This window comes from Macaca mulatta, chromosome 16, assembly GCF_049350105.2.
Source record: "Macaca mulatta isolate MMU2019108-1 chromosome 16, T2T-MMU8v2.0, whole genome shotgun sequence".
Lineage (NCBI taxonomy): Eukaryota > Metazoa > Chordata > Mammalia > Primates > Cercopithecidae > Macaca > Macaca mulatta.
The window spans coordinates 9998125-10021306 of record NC_133421.1 but is presented as its reverse complement, the minus strand read 5'-3'; the positions used below and the strand labels follow the sequence as shown (position 1 = coordinate 10021306).

Here is a 23182-nt window from a genome sequence, read left to right as displayed (position 1 = left end):
CAGGCTAACTTCATAGAGTTAGCAAAAAACTTGACACCTGCCAGAAACATGCTACAACTATCAAAAGCACAGGAAACAAACTATGTAGATATACTTTGTGCAGCTTTTTCATGGATCTAAACCTTGCTTGCAAAATTTGCAAGATAGGAACTTAAAAACAAGATATTTCACTTGCATTATTTCATCTTAAGGACTTAAATCTAACAAATCCATGTAATCGTATATGTAGGCCGACATGCCTTTGCCTTTGCAGCCCTTTGCCCCTAAATATTTTAGTCACACTATGTATATGGTAGGCTGGGACTTAAAATTAGGATACATCAAAAAAAGAAGATAACCTGTTCAAAGGAACCAGATTGTACTGTGGAAAAACGCAGAATAGTGCTAATAGTCCAAAAAAAATAGGTGTCTTTACAGAAATCCATGAACTTGAGCTTGAAGCGCCCTGGAGGACATTGGGATAAGGATAAAAAGGCAGGGAAGGAGCTAAAGTGATTTTGAACACTTTCAAAGTCCACTTTCCAAACACTCAGAGATAGGTTGATGTCACAGCTCCCTCATGAAAACCTGGAGGACAGTGCCTGACACACAGGCTCAGTAAAAACCAGCCGACCACAGTGCAGAAGGAAACCATCTGCCTCATTCCACTAAACAAAGTGCCCGGCATGTTTCTGACTCATCATTTGACAGTTTTATCTCCCAGAGGGCCAAGGAAGCAACTAGGGCAGTAGTTTTTAAATAAGAAGATTGGCTGAATTTTTACAGCATTCCTGAAGGTGATTGCAAGAATTGGAAGGTGATGCTTAATAAATTCAAAAGTCATTTTTGAAACTTTTGTTTTTGTAGTAGAAACTCTTGGAATTAAGACTTGGCCAATCCCGGCCAGGCACAGTGGATCACTTGAGGTCAGGAGTTCAAGACCAGCCTGACCAACATGGCGAAACCCTGTCTTTACTAAAAATACAAAAAATTAGCAAGGCATGGTGGTGCACGCCTGTAGTCCCAGCTTCTCGGGAGGCTGAGGGACGAGAATCACTTGAGCCCAAGAGGTTGCAGTGAGCCAAGATTGCACCACTGCAGTCCAGCCTGGGCAACAGAGCAAGACTGTCTCAAAAAAAAAAAAAAAAAAAAAGACTTGGCCAATTCTTTTTGGCTGGTAGGAATAAGTTAGAAGGTTTTGTAAGGAGCAAGAATAAAAACAGTTATGAAGCAGTGGACTCAGGGAAAATTCTAACCAGCAAGGAGGAATTTGTTGGCAGTATGGCAGTTGTGGGATTCTTGCAAGGAAATGTGACAGGTAGGTCATTTCTGCTCTAAAACAGCAACTGTCTCTCTTTTCTTAAGACACTCCCACTCCTGATACCGCTGTTTGCTGGAGTGAATGAATAATTGGAAATGTTTTTCTTGTTTTTTCCATCGCCTTCAATTGCTTCTCTTTCCCAGGAGCATCCTATAGCTGCTCCTGCAAGCTGTTGTAAAAGGACTTCAGAGAAACAATTACAGATTATTTCTAGGAAGTACCCAGTTAATTTACTCAACAAACACATCCTCAGGAGGCCTGGAGTCTGTCAGTCACTTGGTTGTGTCCACAAAAATGCCTGGGCCGCGATCCCCGCCCCTGAGGAGCTCAGAGTCTAGGTGGGAGCACAGCCGTGTGAGTGGACTGTCGGAGTGGAGCCTCAGCACTGTCGGTGGGGCCCAGGAGGCTCAGGCCGTTCTGGTGCTCTGGAATCCAGGGATGTGATGTCCAGTAGTGGGTAGTCCCCGGAGGAGTGCAGCGCGCAAGGCACTTGGGATTGGCTGAGGAAAAGCCGCTAAGTTCTGAGTCTCGGAGTCCTTTGTCAAGATCTAAAGTGCAGCTTTGGTAGCGTGGTGGGGTAGAAAGCTGACTGCTGGAAGCCAGGAAGTCAGTAACAGGAACGTTTTCCTGTGGACCCTGAGAGTTTCATAAGGAGTAGAAAAATATCAATTGTCTGTCGAAGGAATGGCAAGGTAATGAGCTTCATTTGGGCCTGGGGGTTGTTTTTGGCAGGAGGGGGTTTCAGGGTTTCTGTGTTCCTGAAGGAGAGTGAGAAATTGAAAACACCAGAGTGAAGGCGAATGGGAACTGGGTCTCAGACCCTGCTCTGGGGCCGAGGAGGTGGCAGGGTGTAGTGGGAAGCCCAGGTGTGGTCATGAGGAGGCGAGGGCTCCACAGAGCAAGAGTCATCTCCAGGCCCTGGATGAGGCCTGGCCATAAATGAGAGACACTGACAGACCCACAGGCAAATGTTCCTATTACTGACTTCCTGGCTCCAGCAGTCGGCTTTCTACCCCACCACGCTACCAAAGCCGCACTTTAGATCTTGACAAAGGACTCCCAGACCCAGAACTTAGCGGCTTTTCCTCAGCCGAATCCACGTGCCTTAAGCGCTACACTCCCATTCTAGCTTTTGAGTGCTGCGCTCCATTGTGGCAAAGTGGAGGCAAGGAGGAGAAACATTACCTTGGGAGATGGGGAGAAATGTTTCTTCTGTGACATACCAAAAGGAAAACAAGAGAGTAGCTCCTAAAGGCACGATAAAGAGCAGCAGCACAGAAAACGGGCCCTTCTGTCTACTGTCTTCATTGCCTCAGGAAAATCGGTGTCTTAGTGTGGGCAGTGTGGGTATATGGCTGAGTGGCAGCAGGACGATGTGCAGGGCAGCATCCGTGAAGAAAGTCAGTGCAGGAACTGGTGCCAGGGGCCTGAGGTGGGCTGAGCAGCCCAACAAGCCAGTGTGGCTTCAAGCGGCCAGAACGACTTCCTTGTGTGTCTCACCCAGGACTTGATTGATGCATCCATTCCCTATCCTAGACAGAGAACATGGGCCTTTAGAAAGGCTTCTTATGACAGCAGCCATTCAGGCACTTTTTTCTTTACATCGTAAGTTTTTCTTATTGTTCTTCAGGGCCTTTGCCAAGAAGCAGCAGCAACTAAGTGCCTTAAAGGTCTTGCAGCGGAACTGTGCCGCGTACCTGAAGTTACGGCACTGGCAGTGGTGGCGAGTCTTCACAAAGGTGAGCTCAGCTCCCTTCTTTCCAGATCCCTTTCAAACAGCAGAGTCTGATCAGGAAAAACCCACAGGAAAGAGCCGGAATGATAAACTGCTTAATTTTGTCATAGGTGAAGCCGCTTCTACAAGTGACTCGGCAGGAGGAAGAACTTCAGGCCAAAGATGAAGAGCTGTTGAAGGTGAAGGAGAAGCAGACGAAGGTGGAAGGAGAGCTGGAGGAGATGGAGCGGAAGCACCAGCAGGTGTGTGCGGTGACCCTGTAACTCCCACTTGGCCCTGAATCTCTATGCGATCTTGCACTGATGGCAACCCCCACACATTTCATTATGAATAGCTATACCCACCATGTCATCTTATGTTATGTGAGGCCTTTTCACTCATTTCCAAATTGTATACATTTTGCCAATAGAGTTAACAGATGCATTCTGCCTTGCATTTTAGATTTATGTAAGTTAAAATTAACCTTACCTCTTGCATCTTTGCTTTTGTGATTCTTGCTGTCAAGCATGTACTTAACACCTGTTTTCGATGAGGCTCCCAGTAATGTCACCTTCCTGTGTCTGTTGATGAGGGGAAACAGAAAAACAGTCAGAAGGGCGAGATGCTTGAGTAGAGGTCACCACCTGTGCTTCTCTGGCAGCAGCGGTCTCGAATGTGTGTCCCTCTTCTGGGAAGCCTTCATGGACAAAGCAGAGGCTCAGGAGATGTTTGTTGTGACAATAATAGAATTATAGCATTCAAGGCCAAAAATATTAACAATAAAGGCCAAGGATATCACTTACTACCAAACAGGCATTAGTAATCACCATGAACTTTATGGCGTTTGAATAATATTTTCACTCTCCTATTTATCTGTCCCTTGTAAATTACCTTCATAGATGAACTATAATGAATTTAATATGTATTATTCACAGTAACTTGAAACAACAGGAACAACCAAAATATTTTCATCTAGCTTATTTTGCTATAGACAAAAACGTATTTGAAAGTTCTGCCCGTGATGTTATATATTTTTATCTCCCAGTTTCTTTGATGTGCATTGACCATTGAAATCAACGGTGAATATATACTGTGTACGTATGTAATGGGGCAAATCATTGACACTTTATTGTGGCTGCAGCTTTTAGAAGAGAAGAACATCCTTGCAGAACAACTACAAGCAGAGACTGAGCTCTTTGCTGAAGCAGAAGAGATGAGGGCAAGACTTGCTGCTAAAAAGCAGGAATTAGAAGAGATTCTGCATGACTTGGAGTCTAGGGTGGAAGAAGAAGAAGAAAGAAACCAAATCCTCCAAAATGAAAAGAAAAAAATGCAAGCACATATTCAGGTATCTACAATAATTTTTACTTAGAAGCATATTTTGGATTTTCAAGTGGATCTGTTGAATAAATAGAAGTTATGTGTGTGGATTCTTGAGTCCACAGAGAAGCAAAAGGGTTCTGGGTCGTGAGAAGCCACCCTTAGAAAGATAAGCATCATTTAAAACACACCTGTAATAGATTTTCTTTGAACACAGATTTGTCATTTTGAATAGGGATCTTTTTTATGTTCTAAGTGGCACCTTACAGTTTGCAAAGAGATTCAAAGTCACAAACCTCCCAGGGTCTGTAGCATTCTGTAGAAGACCTAACTTGTTCTTCATGTTGTCAGTGATATCTAATGAATGTTGCTCACTCCATTCATTAGATAGACACCTACTACATGGTTTGGCTAATAAGAAATGCTCAGCACTGAAATAGGAGGTGGCCAGCAGTCAGAATGAGAATTTTTAAAAACTAGCCCTTCCCTGGTACTTAACTTTCTTTTTGAATTACAGACTGGACTCATGAGGCACAATTTTTGGATTCTGATTGAAACAGGCAAATGTACTTTTTAAATGGGTCTTTATGTTTTAGGAGCACAGCCTGAAGGTTTTACAAATGAACTATGATGCCTGGGATTTGCTTCAGAATAACCCATGGGGAGAAGGGAGCAGGTGGAGGCATACACGAAATGGAACTGACCATGAGTTGATGCTTGTTAAGGGCAGGGTGATGCTACCGTGTGGGGCTCATTATGCTGGTCCGTGTGCTTAGATGTGTGTTTGCAATTTTTACAATAAAATACTCATTTTTTGCAAGGGTTTCATTCTAAAATTAACAATGAGTAAATTATTTAGCCAAAGATACTCTTGAACGTTTCCTTAAGTTGGCCATGTGTTCATTTGTACAACCCTGGTTTTGGTTTATTGGGGTTTTTTTTTTGGTTTTTGCTTTTTTGTTTTGTTTTTGAGACAGAGTCTCACTTTGTTGCCCAGGCTGGAGAGCAATGGCGCAATCTCGGCTCACTGCAACCTCCACCTCCTGGATTCAAGTGATTCCCCTGCCTCAGCCTCCCCAGTAGCTGGGATTACAGGCACCTGCTACCACACCCAGCTAATTTTTGTATTTTTAGTAGAGACGAGGTTTCACCATGTTGGCCAGGCTGGTCTCAAACTCTTGACCTCAGGTGATCCACCCACCTCGGCCTTCAAGTGCTAGGATTACAGGCGTGAGCCACCGCGCCCAGCCTGGGTTTTGTTTTAACTTTTTTTTTTTTCTTTTTTTGGAGGAGGTGGGAGCTTTCCACCAGAAACTGGAAAGCCTGCTAGACAAATTCTAAAAGAGCTGTAACACTTTGTTTTTCATTCTAGTTTGTATGCATATATATTAAGTGTGTGTGTGTGTGTGTATGTATATTATATATGGGGTGGTACATAAGATATTTTGATACAGGCACGCAGTGTGTAATAATCACCTCATATAAAATGTGGTAATCTATCTGCGATCCTGTGTAATAATAGCATGTTTATCATAAACAGTAATGTCAATTACAAAGATCTGCATGTTCTAATAGAAATACATGTAAACTCTATACTCCCACCCAGTTTGATGACGTGCTTCTGCTGTGAAAGGTACACTTGAACTGAGACAGCTCATTTCTCACGACCTGTACTATTTAAATTGTCGTTTTCACGTTCTCTCTCTCTCCTCTTTGGCCGAACATGTATATATTTGGATTCAGCTAAATTAAATACACATTTCATGAGTGCTACTACATTATTCATGTTTGCCTGTGTTGCTATTATTCCAAAATGTGAATTTTAATTACTATATATTATTCCATTTAACAAGTGTGCCAACATTTAATTACCAAGACCTTTTTGTAGCATGTTCATAGTTATTCAATATTATAAATAACTTATCACTTTATGTCTTTTTATATAAATCGCATCTGTGACAATTTCCTGAAATTGCTGGTTGAAAGGAAAGGCTCATTTTCAAAGCTACGTTTTTGCCATGTTGGCTTCTAGAAGGATTGACCCAGTTTGTACTTTAGCCTCTAGTGGATACAAATGTCTATTTCACATAACTGCATTTCATATTTTTTTAAATATCCCTGGCATTTTGAGAATCAAAAATTAGTATCTAGGCTGAGGCGGATGGATCATGAGGTCAGGAGATCAAGACCATCCTGGCTAACACGGTAAAACCCCGTCTCTACTAAAAAAAGAATCAAAAAATTAGCTGGGCATGGTGGCAGGTGCCTGTAGTCCCAGCTACTTGGGAGGCTGACGCATGAGAATGGTGTGAACCTGGGAGGTGGATATTGCAGTGAGCTGAGATTGCGCCACTGCACTCCAGCCTGGGCGACAGAGCGAGACTCCATCTCAAAAAAAAATAAGTAAATAAAAAATAGTATCTCGTCGTAATGCATTCCTGTGCATGATGAATGTGTGGTCAAATCTCGAGAAAGTGGCGAGACTGACTGTGTGTTCTTCACAAGGACCTGGAAGAGCAGCTGGACGAGGAGGAAGGGGCTCGGCAAAAGCTGCAGCTGGAAAAGGTGACAGCAGAGGCCAAGATCAAGAAGATGGAAGAGGAGATTCTGCTTCTCGAGGACCAAAATTCCAAGTTTATCAAAGTAAGAGACTGTTCCCACAAAAAGCTGATTTTAGTTATGGAAAATATTTCTATAATATGTTGATACGCTCATTGAAAGTGACCTCAAACAGAAAATTCTCAAGATTTTAAGTTCATTTACTGAATTTTCTCTGTAAATCTCTACTTGTATAGATTTCTAAAGACACAGGCACCACTGAATTTTTAAACCTTACCAAATATCCTGATAATCTTTTAGACTTTTAATGTGTGCATTTTGTGCCTGTTGGTCACTCAGTGATGACTTGTTTCCATCTGTGCAAGCGTTAATTCATCCACCATTGGCTGTGGGACTCTGAACACCAGGCAGCTGGGCCAAGCTCCCAGGGTGGGCACCAAGCCATGTAAGCCTTTCTGCCCCTTTGGAGTACAGTCGTGTGTTGTTTAACGACGAGGACACAATCTGGGAAATGCATCGTGAAGTTATTTTATCCTCGTACAAACATCATAGAGTGTATTGACACAAACTAGACAGTAGAGCCTATTACACACCTAGACTAGACGGTGTGGCCGATTGCTTCTAGGCCGCACACTTGTACGGCATGTTACTGTCCTGAATACTGCAGGCAGTTGGAACACAGTGCTAAGAAGTACTTGTGTATCTAAACATATCCAAACAAAAGTCCAGTAAAAATATGATAGAAAAAGTACAGTAAAAACGATAGAAAAGATTTAAAATGGCACACCTCTATTGGGCACTCACCATGAACGGAGCTTGCGGGACTGGAAGCTGCTCTGGGTGAGTCAGCGAGTAAGCACTGAGTGAATGTGAAGGCCCAGGACATTGCTGTACGTGACTGCAGACTTTATCAACATGGCACACGGAGGCTGCAGTACATTTATTTTAAAACCAGAGTCATTGCACTGTGGTGCTATGACAGCTCTGATGAAGTTTTCATCTCCATGATCATCTTAGGAGACCGCTGTCGTGTATCTGGTTCATCACTGTCCAGAACATCGTTCTGCAGCACGTGACTGCGTACAGTCTGCGGGGGGAGGCAGTGCCGGTAGTACTTGTTTTCTCTCGAGTCAAAGACAGTTGACCTTTATGAGGAATACAGAACCCCAGTGGTTATTCTGAATGGCTTTTCTGAAGCAGTCCATTTTTCCTGTCCAGGAAAAGAAACTCATGGAAGATCGTATTGCTGAGTGTTCCTCTCAGCTGGCTGAAGAGGAAGAAAAGGCAAAAAACTTGGCCAAAATCAGGAATAAGCAAGAAGTGATGATCTCAGATTTAGAAGGTTAGTGTTTGGGGCCAGAGGAAATGAGGACTAGGACATGCGAGTGTTTAGCTTTTACTGTAATCAGAACATGCAAAAATAAACAATATACATGGTGATTACTAACAATAAGGACCTTCAGTTTGGGTTGACTTATTAAAATTGGTCCCTTGGCTGGGCGCAGTGTCTCTGGCCTGTAATCCTAGCACTTTGGGAGGCTGAGGCAGGAGGATCGCATGAGGCCAGGGGTTTAAGACCAGCCGGGGCAGCATAGTGAGACCCCATCTCTACAAAAAAATTTACAAATTAGCCTGGCGTAGTGGTGCACATCTGTAGTCCCAGCTACTTGGAAGCTGAGGCAGCAGGATTGCTTGCACCCGGGAGCTCACCATAGTGAGCTGTGATCGTGCCACTGCACTCCAGCCTGGGTGACAGAGGCAGCAGAATTGCTTGCGCCCGGGAGCTCACCATAGTGAGCTGTGATCGTGCCACTGCACTCCAGCCTGGGTGACAGAGGCAGCAGAATTGCTTGTGCCCAGGAGCTTACTGTAGTGAGCGATGATCGTGCCACTGCACTACAGCCTGGGTAACACAGCAAGACCCTGTCTTTAAAAAATAATAAAAAGGGCTCTTAAGGTTATTCTGTGTTGCCTTAGAACGATGATAAAATGGTTTTCCTTTTCCTTTTTCTTTTTTTTTTAAGACAGAGTTTCACTTTTGTTGCCCAGGCTGGAGTGCAGTGGCACAATCTTGGCTCACTGCAACCTCACCTCCCAGGTTCAAGCGATTCTCTTGCCTCAGCCTCCCAAGTAACTGGGATTACAGGCATGCGCCACCACACCTGGCTAATTTTGTGTTTTTAGTAGATATAGGGTTTCACCATGTTGGTCAGGCTGGTCTCAAACTCCTGACCTTAGGTGATCCACCCACCTTGGCCTCTCAAAGTGCTGAGATTACAGACGTGAGCCACCGCGCCAGGCCTGGTTTCCCTTTTTTAACTTTGGTACTGTGGTAAAAGGTATTGCCCTTTGGTGGTCATGGTCGGGGTTAGGTTGTTTGGGTCCTACAGACCATTGTGTTTAATCTAAAGCTGCATTAAAGTGCCCAGATTTTACCTCACAAAGGGACTGGCCAGTGACATAAAAGCTGGCAGATACAGAGAAGACACTGCTGAGGGCCAAGCCACAGAGTAATATCAGGAAATCCTAGGACATTACAGCTTCTGCAAAAGAAATGAAAAGAGGATGGAAGTTGGAAAGAGCAGCTAGAGACTGGTACCATCACCAGAGGGAGGGAGCTCTGTGCAGGCGCCTGCAGGCAGATGCCCACTCTTTCTTAATGTGTGCGTTTATGACAGGAAGACGACGGGGTTGGCTTTTAAAAAATATTTGGGGTTTTATTTGTTTTAGTATAAACAAAAGAGGGAATGTCCGTATGAAATTACTTTCATAAGCCGGGTGCGGTGGCTCATGCCTGTAATCCCAGCACTCTGGGAGGCCGAGGCAGGCGGATCACGAGGTCAGGAGATCAAGACCATCCTGGCTAACACAGTGAAACCCCGTCTCTACTAAAAATACAAAAAAATTAGCTGGGCGTGGTGGCGGGCGCCTGTAGTCCCAGCTACTTGGGAGGCTGAGGCAGGAGAATGGCCAGAACCCTGGAGGCAGAGCTTGCAGTGAGCCAAGATCATGCCACTGCACTGCAGCCTGGGTGACAGAGCGAGACTCTGTGTCAAAAGAAAAAAAAAGAAAAAGAAATTACTTTCATAAACCATTTGTACTAGTATATGGTTCTTCTGCTGAGGAAGTACCCGTAAGCACATGTGCTTTTTTACTCACCTGTTTGATCAGGCTGTGACACTCGGTCTTATCCTCTCAGCACATTGGTTCCTGCTGGAGAACACAAAGGCATAGAGGTTGCTGTGAGGAAATAAATCATTCGGTGAAATAGATCACTAGGGCTAACTGGGGGATCGCTGCAGAATTTTAGAGGGGAGGGTGGAAAAGAGGCCTGGCCCTTGCTGCCCACTCTTCTGTCTCCTCTCTCCCAGTACTCGAGGACGGCAATTTTCTTGGTTCAGACCAGGGGTTCCCATGGAAAAGGGGATGGGGTGACAGGCAGCTACGATTGCTGCCCCAGCACCTGCCGAGCCACTTTGCAAACCTGGGCACAGCGATGGGTTTGACATGAGAGGATTCTAGGCCCCTTCGGCTCTCACAGTGTGGTCTCACCTCCCATGAAAGGACATCCTTAGGACACTCAACTTCTTCCTTAAAATTCCCTCCTGACACTAATTTATCTCCCCTCCAGATCTCGGTGGGTTTGAAATGACTGAGCAGTTGACACCAGGGCATGACCATGTCATCAGGGCAGTGACATGCTTTTGAATAAAATGGCTTATTTTCAACTTGGCTCAGTCTGAATTTTAGTTTATTCCTGTGGTGAGTCACTCGGTGTGTTGAAGAACTTCTTATGTCTTGCCTTAAAGAACGCTTAAAGAAGGAAGAAAAGACTCGTCAGGAACTGGAAAAGGCCAAAAGAAAACTCGACGGGGAGACGACCGACCTGCAGGACCAGATCGCAGAGCTGCAGGCGCAGATTGACGAGCTCAAGCTGCAGCTGGCCAAGAAGGAGGAGGAGCTGCAGGGCGCGCTGGCCAGGTCTGCGGCCCCTAGCTGTGCTGCACGGGAGCCGGGGGGCTGAGTTTCAGGAAACTGTTATGTTCGGGAGCATCCAAAAACCCTGGGAGAGTGAGATGGGGTCTACTCGCTGTTGGGTGTGACCTGAGAGAGTGAAAAGTCCAGGCGTACAGATTTTGTGTCAGGGCAGCAAGAAAGTCTCATAAACTATCTTAATATTTATATTTAATATTTAATACTTTAAAATGACAAATTATATTATGAAACCCTTGGAAATTCATACCAGCACAAATTATTTCACTATAACAAATGTTTTGGTCTCTGTACATTATAGATTAACTGCAGTATGTTTTATTTATTTATTTATTTTGACATGGCGTCTCACTCTGTCACTCAGGCTGGGGTGCAGTGGTGCAATCTCAGCTCACTGCAAACTCCACTTCCTGGGTTCAAGCAATTCTCATTCTTCAGCCTCCCAACTAGCTGGGATTACACATGTGCACCACCAACCGGCTAATTTTTGTATTTTTAGTAGAGATGGGGTTTCACCATGTTGGTCAGGCTGGTCCCAAACTCCTGACCCCAAGTGATCCACCCGCCTTGGCCTCCCAAAGTGCTGGGATTACAGGCGTGAGCTACCACGCCCAGCCTGTAGTATGTTTTAGAACTTGAAGGGAAATCACTTTTCAGAAATTATATTTCTCCACTGAGAGCATGATTCAATAATCAGTTCTAAACCATTCAGTTTAGAATGCAAATCAGATGTAATAAATATGTCTAATGTTTCATTTCTTTATAAAGAATAACTCTTTGGCTACATGGTTGTAATACTTGGAGTTTATAATGTGTTACAATCAAAATCTTACAAGAAAAATCTCCCTTACCTCAAACATCCCAATTATTCCCAATCAGAAAAATCTTCCAACATTTTAAACCACAGACATAAACAAAAAGATGCCCTATGGAAGAGAGGCACCTGGAGGGTGTGAAGATGAGAGCCTTTCTTCCACTGTGTTCTCTGAGCATCCCTGGTTTGGCTGCATTCCGGTGTGTTCTCTGAGCATCCCTGGTTTTGGCTGGGTTCTGGTGTGATGGAGGAGGTCACTCCTTCATAGTTAGAAGCAGATTTTTAACTATAACAGCCTTTGACTTCAGAGTAAATGTTTTCGTATTCTAAGGGCTAAAGTAAGAGTGTCCTACCTTTTAATGGAGAAGCATGGTCGTTTGGAAAGGGGGCTGGGCTGGAATCTAGTTCTGGCTCTGCCATCATTAGCTTTGGGGCCTTCAGCAAGTCCTCTACCCAAGGACCTCCTCCTGCCCTCGCAGGTGCGGAGCATCTGCACCAGCCTCAGGCCCCAGGAGGAGGGATGTGGGACTGGGGTCTCGTGGGGAGGTGCTCAGGGGCTGGGGCTCGCCTGAGAAACAGGCCATCCGGGCGCCGTCTCTGAGTGCTCTTGTGCCCGGGTGTTTTAACAGAGGTGACGATGAAACACTCCATAAGAACAATGCCCTTAAAGTTGTGCGAGAGCTACAAGCCCAAATTGCGGAACTTCAGGAAGACTTTGAATCTGAGAAGGCTTCACGGAACAAGGCCGAAAAGCAGAAAAGGGACTTGAGCGAGGAACTGGAAGCTCTGAAAACAGAGCTGGAGGACACGCTGGACACCACGGCAGCCCAACAGGAACTACGGTGAGTGTGGGAGAGGGAGCAGGGCCCGGGCGCCTGCCAACCTCTCCACCGAGCCCGCACAGAGATGCCTGGTGTGCTTGCTGTCTTTGAGAGGTGGTGTGCTTTTCCTCGTGATGGCAGGTGGAACGGTGATTAAATAGTAATGGTTAGAAACAGACCAGCCTATGGGTAGAAACACCTGCGCAGGGTACCCCACTTCAGCAGAGTAACTGCTTTTAGTAGTGTGAGTCCTAGGGTAGACAGCAGACTGAGGGACACAGAGTGAGAGGGTGTGATCAGAAAAGCTGTGGTCAGTGATGGATGTCTAGGGAGGGACAGTGACAGCTACACACAGAGGGGGGCAGTGAAAAGAGATTATAGATAGATAGGACCAGAGGGAGAAGGGTAAACACAGGAATAGGAGGAGATACCCAGGAGGCCAGGCACTTATGCTGGCAGTGCCAGGTGGTGTGAACGATGTAGGTAACCAGCTGAAAAGGGAAGGGTGCCTTCACAAGGGTGAGAAGAAGGCTGGTGCAGGCACTGGGACAGAGGTGTGCAGTGGGCAGAGGCATATGCAGCAGCATGAGCCAGCAGCCGGGGTGGGCATGAAAAAGGTGACAAGCATAGGTGAACATGGCCAGAGAAGGCTCCCGGGTAGAAAACTGCAGCGTGGCAGCCCGCGAGTCGCAGGAGAGCCCTAGCGGTGAGCCGGTGCACAGGCCTGGAGGTGCCGGTCCGCTGCTCCCACGGACTCATAGGTGTCGTCACTGTGGAGAGCAGCGTGGGGGGTGTGCCAGCTTGCTGTCCTGGCAGAGGCCGTCTGCTCCCTCCCACACTCACACTGCCAAGTGCCTCAGGGCCACCCCAGGAGTCCCAGCCAGAAGGGAACCCTCGCCGCCTTGGCTGGCTGCAGGCACACCTGCTGGCTCTTCAGGTTGTCAATGATGGAAAGAATAGCCCGTCACCCCGGGGAGCTGCTGGGGCCTGAAATAAAGCAAGAAAGACAGGGAATTATTTATGAACGCAAGTGTGGCCAGAGAGGCCGAACATGACCCAGAGCAACCAGGAGGGAAATAGGTTGTGGTGAAAACCAGTGCATTTCCCCAGAGGACACGGATGTCATCAGCTGGGTCCACCCAGCAGCTGGAAACCTGGGCGCTCGGTCGTGGAAAGAATGACATCGTGGTGTCCACAGGGCAGGCCGGCTCGGTAGAGCAGCGAGACTGAGGTCAGATGGTGGGTGTGGGGAGACTCTCCATGCTGGAGAACAGAGGGGTGCGCCTTGGAATGTTGGCCGTGATCCTGGCCATGAACATGTACGGCTACGGCAGCCGGACAGAGGTTGGTTGGTTTTTGTCTTCAGTTTTTTCCCAGAGAGGAAAAACCCCATCTGAACCAGGCATGGTTCGAGACTTCCTACCCCACTTTTTTATTTTATTTTATATTTTATTTTTTATTTTTTTGAGACAGAGTTTCGCTCTTATTGCCCAGGCCAGAGTGCGATGGTGCAATCTCGGCTCACTATAACCTCCTCCTCCTGGGTTCAAGCGATTCTCCTGCCTCAGCCTCCTGAGTAGCTGGCATTACAGGTGCCTGCCTCCATGCCTGGCTAATTTGTATTTTTTAGTGGAGATGGGGTTTCTGCATGTTGGTCAGGCTGGTCGCAAACTCCCGACCTCAGGTGATCCACCCGCCTTGGCCTCCCAAAGTGCTGGGATGATAGGCGTGAGCCACCGCGCCCGGCCCTTACCCCACTTTAGCAGAGTAACTGCTTTTCGTAGTGTGAGTCCTAGACTTCTCTTTGATATGTCTGCTTTTTTAAAATCTAGAAACCACTGAACTAGACTTGGCTGAACTCTCCACTCCCAGCTGGGCTTTCGACTGCAATAGAAAATAAGGTTCTGATCATTTTTCCATCCAACCCTTGCAAAAAAATAAATGCGCGTATTTATTAAAACCATGCCTATGCTCAGCTGTAGCACCCACTGATTCTGTTTTGCCTGCAGCTCAGATGTGTCCTCCATTCTTGCTAAGGACCCTTAAGAGAATGCAAACCACCCTCCCTGGGCCCTAGTTCTTTCCATGATTAGTATAAAGTAATAGTCCTCTGTAAATCATCTACTCTTCTGCAGACGCACTGGCATTTTAACTTTCTTGAGGACTTTTGACGAAAGACTAAGAGAAATTGGGTTGTTCAGCCTGGGGAAGAGAAGGTGAAGGTTTCCTTTGACCGTTGGGTTCAAGTAGGGACGAGGAACACACACACACAAAACTATTTTCCCAAAAGACAACGTGCTGCTAGTTGGGGAGATTTCCCGAGAGTCTGATCAACGAAGCACTGGTCGCTGGAGTGAGCTGAAATAATCTCGATGGGAGCCTTGTAGAGGGCAGGACCAGACCAGCACGTCTTTGACCTCTGGCTGAGCCAGTGGAACTTGGGGCTGAGCTAGGCTGGACCGCAAAGAATCCTCAGTGATTCCTTCTGGCTGGGCTACATGTGACCATGGAGCTGGCAGCCACCAGGCCCTGTTCTCTTGGCACAGGGATCTCTCAGCCAGCCCCTGCATCTCATGACTCCATGAGAAGAAAGGTGAAGAGAGGGAAAATGTGTCCACATGGGAATCAGTGTGTGAATCACTGTTCTAAGTTGTGACATGTTATAAAGTATAGAGCAAGCTTGCTAGAGATGTGCTTCAGGATTAGTGTGAAGTTGTAGCTAATTCAACAGTGCTAATATAGGTCTTAGCAGGAGCACTGTTTACCTGACTGGCTTCCGTCTTCATCAAGCTCGTGCTTAAACACGGTGCTCAGATTAACAAATTTAGAGTGACTCGCCATGGGGAGTAAGATCTCTTCTAGAAAGTGAATAACTCTGGTTATTCAAGTTACCCTGTATTTGTTACAGCCAATTTTAAAAATATTAGAAAGCCATGAAAAGATACTTAATGCTAATGTGACCCTCATACCGTAAAGTGCAGGTTAGATAAAACCAGTTTATGTCAGAACATTCCAGTTCTATGGCCATGGACCTGCTGTGTTCTCATATCAAACATCAGAGATCCTTTCTGAACCCTTTGAGCTGCCTTTTAATTTTCCTGCCCCTCCAAAAGATAACGCCCTCCTCCCCAACCTCAAGCCATTTTCTAGTAGAGTTTTGGGAGGATGTTAGTTCATTGCGGCTTCTTCATGTGAATGTTAGAGTCTTGCTTTGTTACAGTGCAACGTCCTGATTCATTTGGCCTTTGCCACCCCTTCACTTTTGAAAATCTCTGGGAGACTCCCTTTTTCCAGTTTTATTCAATTCTGTTGGGGCTATGTCAGGCAGTTTGGCATCTTGTGTTAACCAATTCCTGACCTCCAATGAAACCAGACTGCCCAGAACAATTTGAAGACCCCCTAGGGATGTCACCCTGTGTCTTGATAAGTCAGATATGGCAGGGAAGTTGCACTGGTTTTTGTTTTGTTTTGTTTTTGGGGGGGGGGTTTGGGTTTTTTTTTTTTTTTAAAGATAGGGTCTCACTCACCCACGCTGGCGTGCAGTGGTACAGTCATAGCTCATTGTAGCCTCAACCTCCCAGGCTCAAGCGATCCACCTCAGCCTCCCAAATTGCCAGGATTACAGGCATGAACCACTACTCAGCTCTCTAGGAGGATTTCTGATACCACAGTAATAGACCTGCCGGCCTACTGGAAATAGCACATCAAATATTTATTAAAGGAATTTATGTAATATTTAAAACAAAAACAGTACTTTTTCAAAAAGAAAATGTGTTTCTAATCAGTCAGCTAATTCTGATCTCTCTTAAAAAATGTCCTTCTCTAGTACAAAACGTGAACAAGAAGTGGCAGAGCTGAAGAAGGCTCTTGAGGAGGAAACTAAGAACCATGAAGCTCAAATCCAGGACATGAGACAAAGACACGCAACAGCCCTGGAGGAGCTCTCAGAGCAGCTGGAACAGGCCAAGCGGGTAAGGGAGACCCTGCCGTGTGCTGTGGCCTGGAGAAAATCCACCAGCAGACCCACTCCCATCCTATCTGCCCGTTCTGTTCAGTCAGGTATTGATTGTGCTCCAGCCTCTACACGCCATTGAGTGGGCTGCTGGGTACCCAGCTGCCAAGGCAGGAGCGGCTTTCTGAAAACACAGTGTCTACTTAGGGAAAAAAGCCAGATGCAAATGCACGGATCCAGCCGCCATCTCAAATCACACAGTCCTCCCCAGTGTCTCCTCTCACTAAGTCCTTCTCCCAGTGGCTTCACTCAAAACCCTGAATGATTTGAAAGTCATTCTTCCCTTACTTGTCTGCTGCCAGTAAGTCACAAGTCCCGCCACTGTTCCCCTTCAGGGGTTCCTGACATTCATCTCTCCCTTCTTGTCCTTCCCTGCCTGTGATCTCACCGCAGCCACCAAGCACAGTCTTGCCTTTCATTCATTGTTCCCGCTTCTGTATCTCAGACATAGGCTTTCCGTTCTGCTGAAACTGAATTTCATGTGCCCTGTGACTCATGCCACCGCCCTGTGCAGACTGGCCTCCATGACTTCCCATAATCATCCTTGCCTTTGTGACTTGGTTCTTGCTCCGGTTTCTCCATCTCTCTGTTCTTTGCCTAGCCACATGCCACCTTTTAATTTAGACAATGACAATATTAACATTTACAGAACATTTACATTTGTGTCAGGTACTGTGCTAAGTACCCTACGTGAATTGCCTTCCTTAATCTTGGTTACAACCCTGTGGCACAGTCTCCTATAATTCTCATTTAAAAGACAAGGAAACTGAGGCCCAGCGGTGTTAGGTAATTAAGCCGGGGTCACACAGCTGGTTCATGGAAAGGCAGCCTGAGGCCAGACAGTCTGGCCCAGATTCCCATGTGAACACCTTACTACACCCAATCGTGTCCCTGAGGCAAGATGTCATTGGAGACACATCCTGTTGTGACCACCCTGCACCAGGGGTGCTTGCTCATGTTAGTACATGTAAAACAGTTTTTACAGTAACAACACTTGTTTTATACAAAGGACAGTGTGAGTGAGTACGCTGCAGACACGACACTTGGCATCGACAAGGATCATTACTTAGCACAGTGAGCCCCTAAGTACCTGCATCTGCTCCTCAGAGCAGTACGTACGCGTGTGTTCCTTACACAGAAATCCTCACATTCAGAGAACAGCAAACATTTTCATTCATTCATTCATTCAACAAATGTTGATCACAGGCTTACTGTGTGTTAGGCACAATTCCGCAGACTCAAAAAGCAGTCCTCTGTATGGAGTTTTAGAAAATAATTAGTGAATTATGTTTTCCCTTCCGTCTCCTAGTTCAAAGCAAATCTAGAGAAGAACAAGCAGGGCCTGGAGACAGATAACAAGGAACTGGCGTGTGAGGTGAAGGTCCTGCAGCAGGTCAAGGCCGAGTCTGAGCACAAGAGGAAGAAGCTCGACGCGCAGGTCCAGGAGCTCCATGCCAAGGTCTCCGAAGGCGACAGGCTCAGGGTGGAGCTGGCGGAGAAAGCAAGTAAGCTGCAGGTAAGCCAGAAACCTCCGCTCTACACACATCCCACCGTAGCATGTCCCTAATTTACCATTGTATCCCTCTGTGCAATCAGAGACCCACAGCCAGCGTGCTGTGTAATACCTGACAATTGCTGTCCAGTAAATACATCGAGTCTTAGGTGTCCCTAGTGTCTATTACTTCGATGAAGTTAAATAATTCTTATTTTAAGAAGAAGACAGCATGAATTGGACTTGATCAGTTCCACCTTGAATTGTGTTTATAGTTGCTTGAACAGTTTTAAGCACTTCAGCTTCTCCATTAGTCCAGCAAATAATAGGAACAATGGGCCAAAAAAATTATACTTCACATTGGCAAAGATTTGCAAGAGTTTTATTTTTTTACACTGCTGGTATAAATTAGTGCAACCTTTTTTTTTTTTTTTGAGACAGTCTCGCTGTCGCCCAGGCTGAAGTGCAGTGGCGCAAACTCTGCTCACTGTACCCTCCATCTCCCGGGTTCACCCTATCCTCCTGCCTCAGTCTCCCGAGTAGCTGGGACTACAGGCGCCTGCCACCATGCCCGGCTAATTTTTTGAATTTTTAGTAGAGACAGGGTTTCACCACGTTAGCCAGGATGGTCTCGATCTCCTGACCTCATGATCTGCCCGCCTCAGCCTCCCACAGTGCTGAGATTACAGGCTTGAGCCACTGTGCCTGGCCTAGTGCAACCTTTTCTAAAGGACAGTTTGGCAGTCTTAGATCACGAGCCTTAAAACTGGGAGTATCCTTAGACCCGAAAAATCCACGTCTAGTCATTTATCCTAGGGAATTAACTAAGGATGTATACACAGAGTCAACTTCAAGAATGTTCATTGCAGAAGTGTGTACAAAAGTATAGTCAGCCCTCAGTATCCACTGGGGCATTGAATCTAGGACCTCCTGCAGATACCAAAATCTGCTGATGCTAGAGTCCCTAATAAAAATGGCATAGTATGGGGCCGGGCATGGTAGTTCACACCTGTAATCCCAGCACTTTGGGAGGCCAAGGTGGGCGGATCACCTGAGGTCAGGAGTTTGAGACCAGCCTGGCCAACATGGTGAAACCCCGTCTCTACTAATAAATACAAAAAACTGGCCAGGTGTGGTGTTGCACACCTGTAATCCCAGCTACTCGGGAGGCTGAGGCAGGAGAATTGCTTGAATCCAGGGAGGTGGAGGTTGCGGTGAGCCAAGATCATGCCACTGCACTCCAGCCTGGACAACAGAGCAAGACTCTTATCTCAAAAAAAAAAAAAGCGTAGTATTTGCATGTATGCACATCCTCCCATATACTATAAATCATCTCTAGATCACTTATAATACCTAAGACAATGTAAATGCTTTGTAAAAAGTTGTTAGACTGTATTTTTTAGGAAATAACAACCCAAAACAGTCATGGTTTTAGGAAATCACCCGAAAGAGTCCTGAACTATACATGGTCAGTGCACATGCAGGGGTTTTTTCTGAATTTTTCTTTTTTGTTTTTTTGAGACAGAGTCTTGCCTCTGTCGCCCAGGCTGGAGTGCAGTGGCGCGATCTCAGTTCACTGCAAGCTCTACGTCCCAGGTTCACGCCATTCTCCTGCCTCAGCCTCCCGAGTAGCTGGGACTACAGGCGCCCGCCACCACGCCCGGCTAATTTTTTGCATTTTTAGTAGAGACGGGGTTTCACTGTGTTAGCCAGGATGGTCTCCATCTCCTGACCTCGTGATCCGCCCACCTCGGCCTCCCAAAGTGCTGGGATTACAGGCATGAGCCACCACGCCTGGCCCTTTTCTGAATATTTTTAATACATGTTTGGTTGAATCCACAGATGGAACCTATGGATAGGAAGGGCTGACTGTGATTGGAAATAACTTTAATGTTTAATACGGACTTCTATGCATCCAGCAAAAACAATATAGTCAATGAGTCCCTATTGGTAAGAAAAGATGTACATCCTATATTGCCACATTGAAAAAGCATTACAGAGCTGTGTTGTGTCAGAGGCCCAAGACCGCATTACAGTACATGATTCTCCAGGGCTCTAGGACTCAGCAGAGAGGCCTGCCCATGGCAGACTGCGCTGTGGCTGTGCCGCCATCCACCTTCCCTCAGCTGGTGTGATGAGGACAGGCGAGAACCCACGGTGCCCTGCTGCCCCTCTGTGTCCCTCTGCATCCCTCTGCGTCCCTCTGCTTCTTCCCAGCGCCAACGGTCATCAAAAATTATAAAGCATCTTATACCATGAAGATTTGTTTGGAAAATATTTTAGAAATATTAATTGAGAAGGAAAAAATATTATTCATTAAATCTGACCATAAGAAATAGCTTAAATATTCATGATGAATATATAATACCAGTTTTTTAAAACCTTAAAGAACTTCCGGCCGGACGTGGTGGCTCACGCCTGTAATCCCAGCACTTTCGGAGGCCGAAACCCTATCTCTACTAAAGATACAAAAAATTAGCCAGGCGTGGTGGCGCACATCTGTAATCCCAGCCACTCAGGAGGCTTAGGCAGGAGAACTGCTTGAACCCAGGAGGCAGAGATTGCAGTGAGCCAAGATCGTGCCACTGCACTCCAGCCAGGGCGACAGGGCAAGACTCTGTCTCAAAAAAAAAAAAAAAAAAAAAACTCTCTTGTATCCCTTTAATAGAAGCCTCAAGCTCTATAAGAATGTGAATTATACTTTCCTCCCAAAGCACGTGGTTAACGCATCTTCATGTGAAAGAGCACCAAAATCAAGCACCTGCTGGCCTTTCAGCCTCCCCACAGAGGATACAGTCACTCTTTCAAAGGCTTTGCTTTAATTTTTGTCTCTTCATGATAAAAATAGAAGAAGGTAGACAACCAGTTAGGAGACCCCCCGCCGCCCCATCCTTTCCATGGGTAGAAACTATTAAGGTAGCCAGGGAGGCAGGTTCTAGTACCTACTTATTTGAGCTCTGTTTGAAGGCAACAGACTCTTGGTGGTGAGTCTTCCTTAATTGAATGGGTAGTTTCAGGTTCACACTGCCCCCGAGTTCTTCTCTATTTGTGTTCTGTTTAAAAGCTGTGTTTCTAGACCCTTTCTGCTCGCTTACTTTTGAGTTGAATTTAATCTTTTTCTCCTTACAGAATGAGCTAGATAATGTCTCCACCCTTCTGGAAGAAGCGGAGAAGAAGGGGATTAAATTTGCTAAGGATGCAGCTAGTCTTGAGTCTCAACTACAGGATACACAGGTATTCCACGGGGAACAAGGGGTCTTTATAATAACTAACATTTCTGTAGTATTTAAGCTGGTGAAATATGCTGGCCCCAGAGTTGTCTTGTATGTCACCTCTTACTAGTTTTATGTCATACTTTTATTTGGAGCCAGGCTTGCTACTCAGGATTTCTCCCTGGAAGCTCAGTGTCTTAATGTAGAGCCTCTGGGGTTCCTGTGTCCGGCAGGCACGTGGGTGGCCTCGGAGGCAGCTCCACCTGCCATTCACTGCCGCCGCCTGGGCAGTGGTTTACCCAAGCCATGGTCCTGCACACAATGTCTTGCTGGCCATTTTAAATAAGATTGTTTCATTATGGTTGGAATTTCATTGTGCTGGCCTGTGAGAAACAGTCCATTTTGTAAAAGGGTGAGTTGAGGCTTGCTTATCAGATGGTTAAGACCTGCACTGCATCATCCGTTAGGGATGTTTTTAAGTCAGCTACAGGTTACTTGAAAATAATGTAGCACTTTATTCTTGGAGTTTTACAGCTTAATTTTGTTAAATTTGCAAACATTTATGAGTGCTTATTTGTCAGGCTTTAGGCTAGGTGCTGGGGATTAAAAAAAATCTCAGGCCGAAAGTGGAATAATTAGGCAGTTGGGGATAAATTCATTTTAACTGAAGCATACCCCATGCATGACAAGGCACGGCCTGGTGAGTGAGACTAGAGGCGGCCAGAGCCAGAGCCCAGGAACTCTGCTCCACACAACTAACGCCTCTGAAGATTCCCCAGTCTGAAAGTAACAGGAAAAACATGGTTGTGCTTACATTTTAGAAGTCAGTCTGGCAGGAAATATGAAGGAGGGGATGCCTACGACGGGAGAGGTGATCCCAGCGTGAAGGGCTGAGGGCCTGAACTAAGACGGGGCAGGGGATAGAGAGGAAGGGATTCCAGGCGTGACTGAGGAGATGCAGGGTGTGGTGGGGGATGCAGGAGGGGAGGCCTCAGGGATGCCTGGAGGCTCCAGCCTGGGCCCTTGGGTGGACGGCGCCGCCATTCATTCTTCAGGGATCAGTCTGAAGCAGTGTTGGTGTGAAAAACTTTTACAAAGTTACTGTGTGTGTTTTTAAATCGTCTGTGTGTGTGAATGTCACTGGGTGTTCTCATGCACTGAGGCACTCTCTTTTATGACATGAATTCTTTAATACAGGTGTATTTGTTTTGGTGATAAATATAACGGAAGTGTTGCCCTTTTAAAAAAAAAATACACAGGAGCTTCTTCAGGAGGAGACACGCCAGAAACTAAACCTGAGCAGTCGAATCCGGCAGCTGGAAGAGGAGAAGAACAGTCTTCAGGAGCAGCAGGAGGAGGAGGAGGAGGCCAGGAAGAACCTGGAGAAGCAAGTGCTGGCCCTGCAGTCCCAGGTGTGCGTCCTCTTTAGGAAGCCGCGGTGGCCTCGATGTGTGTCTTTAGCAGCTCCTGGCCCTGCTTTGCCAGGCTGTCTCAACTCCATTTGGGACAGTTAATTAGGTTGTACTAAATTAAGCCCATTAAATGGTTTTGCTTTGACCCAGCCCACATGCTGGTTATAATGCTGGAAGCCCTTAAAATAAGGACCTAGGACTGTGTCAACGATGTAAAATTTCAATCCAGTTATCATTTTAATAGACTGTTAGCTAAGAAATTAAGTAGTGACCGTCTAAGATTCATTTATTTTAAAATCACAGTATTGATTTTTCTTCTCTCAAAATATTAAAAACAAAAGTTTTCTTCAAATTCAAGAACTAATTGAGTTCTTTTTTTTTTTTTTTTTGAAACAGAGTCTCACTGTGTCGCCCAGGCTGGAGTGCAGTGGCATGATCTCAGCTCACTGCAACCTCCACCTCCTGGGCTCAAGTGATCCTCCCACCTCAGCTTCCCCAGTAGCTGAGACTACAGACAGGCGATTTTTGTATTT

At 46.0% G+C, this 23182-nt stretch overlaps 1 protein-coding gene and 1 non-coding gene across 20 annotated transcripts in view; one reads left to right on the top strand and one right to left on the bottom strand.

Annotated features, from left to right (window-relative positions):
• The window catches only part of MYH10 (myosin heavy chain 10), a 153812-nt gene that overhangs the window by 111318 nt on the left and 19312 nt on the right, over positions 1 to 23182 (top strand). For all 19 annotated transcript variants that reach the window (XM_077970318.1, XM_077970331.1, XM_077970327.1 and 16 more), the window contains 11 exons: positions 2931 to 3039; positions 3146 to 3277; positions 4156 to 4362; positions 6840 to 6977; positions 8112 to 8235; positions 10703 to 10874; positions 12330 to 12542; positions 16348 to 16492; positions 17843 to 18049; positions 21155 to 21259; positions 22497 to 22649. In XM_077970318.1, coding sequence (XP_077826444.1) covers positions 2931 to 3039; positions 3146 to 3277; positions 4156 to 4362; positions 6840 to 6977; positions 8112 to 8235; positions 10703 to 10874; positions 12330 to 12542; positions 16348 to 16492; positions 17843 to 18049; positions 21155 to 21259; positions 22497 to 22649 — 1705 coding nt within the window. The remainder of the gene's footprint in view (positions 1 to 2930; positions 3040 to 3145; positions 3278 to 4155; positions 4363 to 6839; positions 6978 to 8111; positions 8236 to 10702; positions 10875 to 12329; positions 12543 to 16347; positions 16493 to 17842; positions 18050 to 21154; positions 21260 to 22496; positions 22650 to 23182) is intronic.
• On the bottom strand, positions 5630 to 5691 carry LOC114673274 (U7 small nuclear RNA). The gene has a single exon (XR_003723996.2). It is a non-coding gene; the product is annotated as a U7 small nuclear RNA (small nuclear RNA).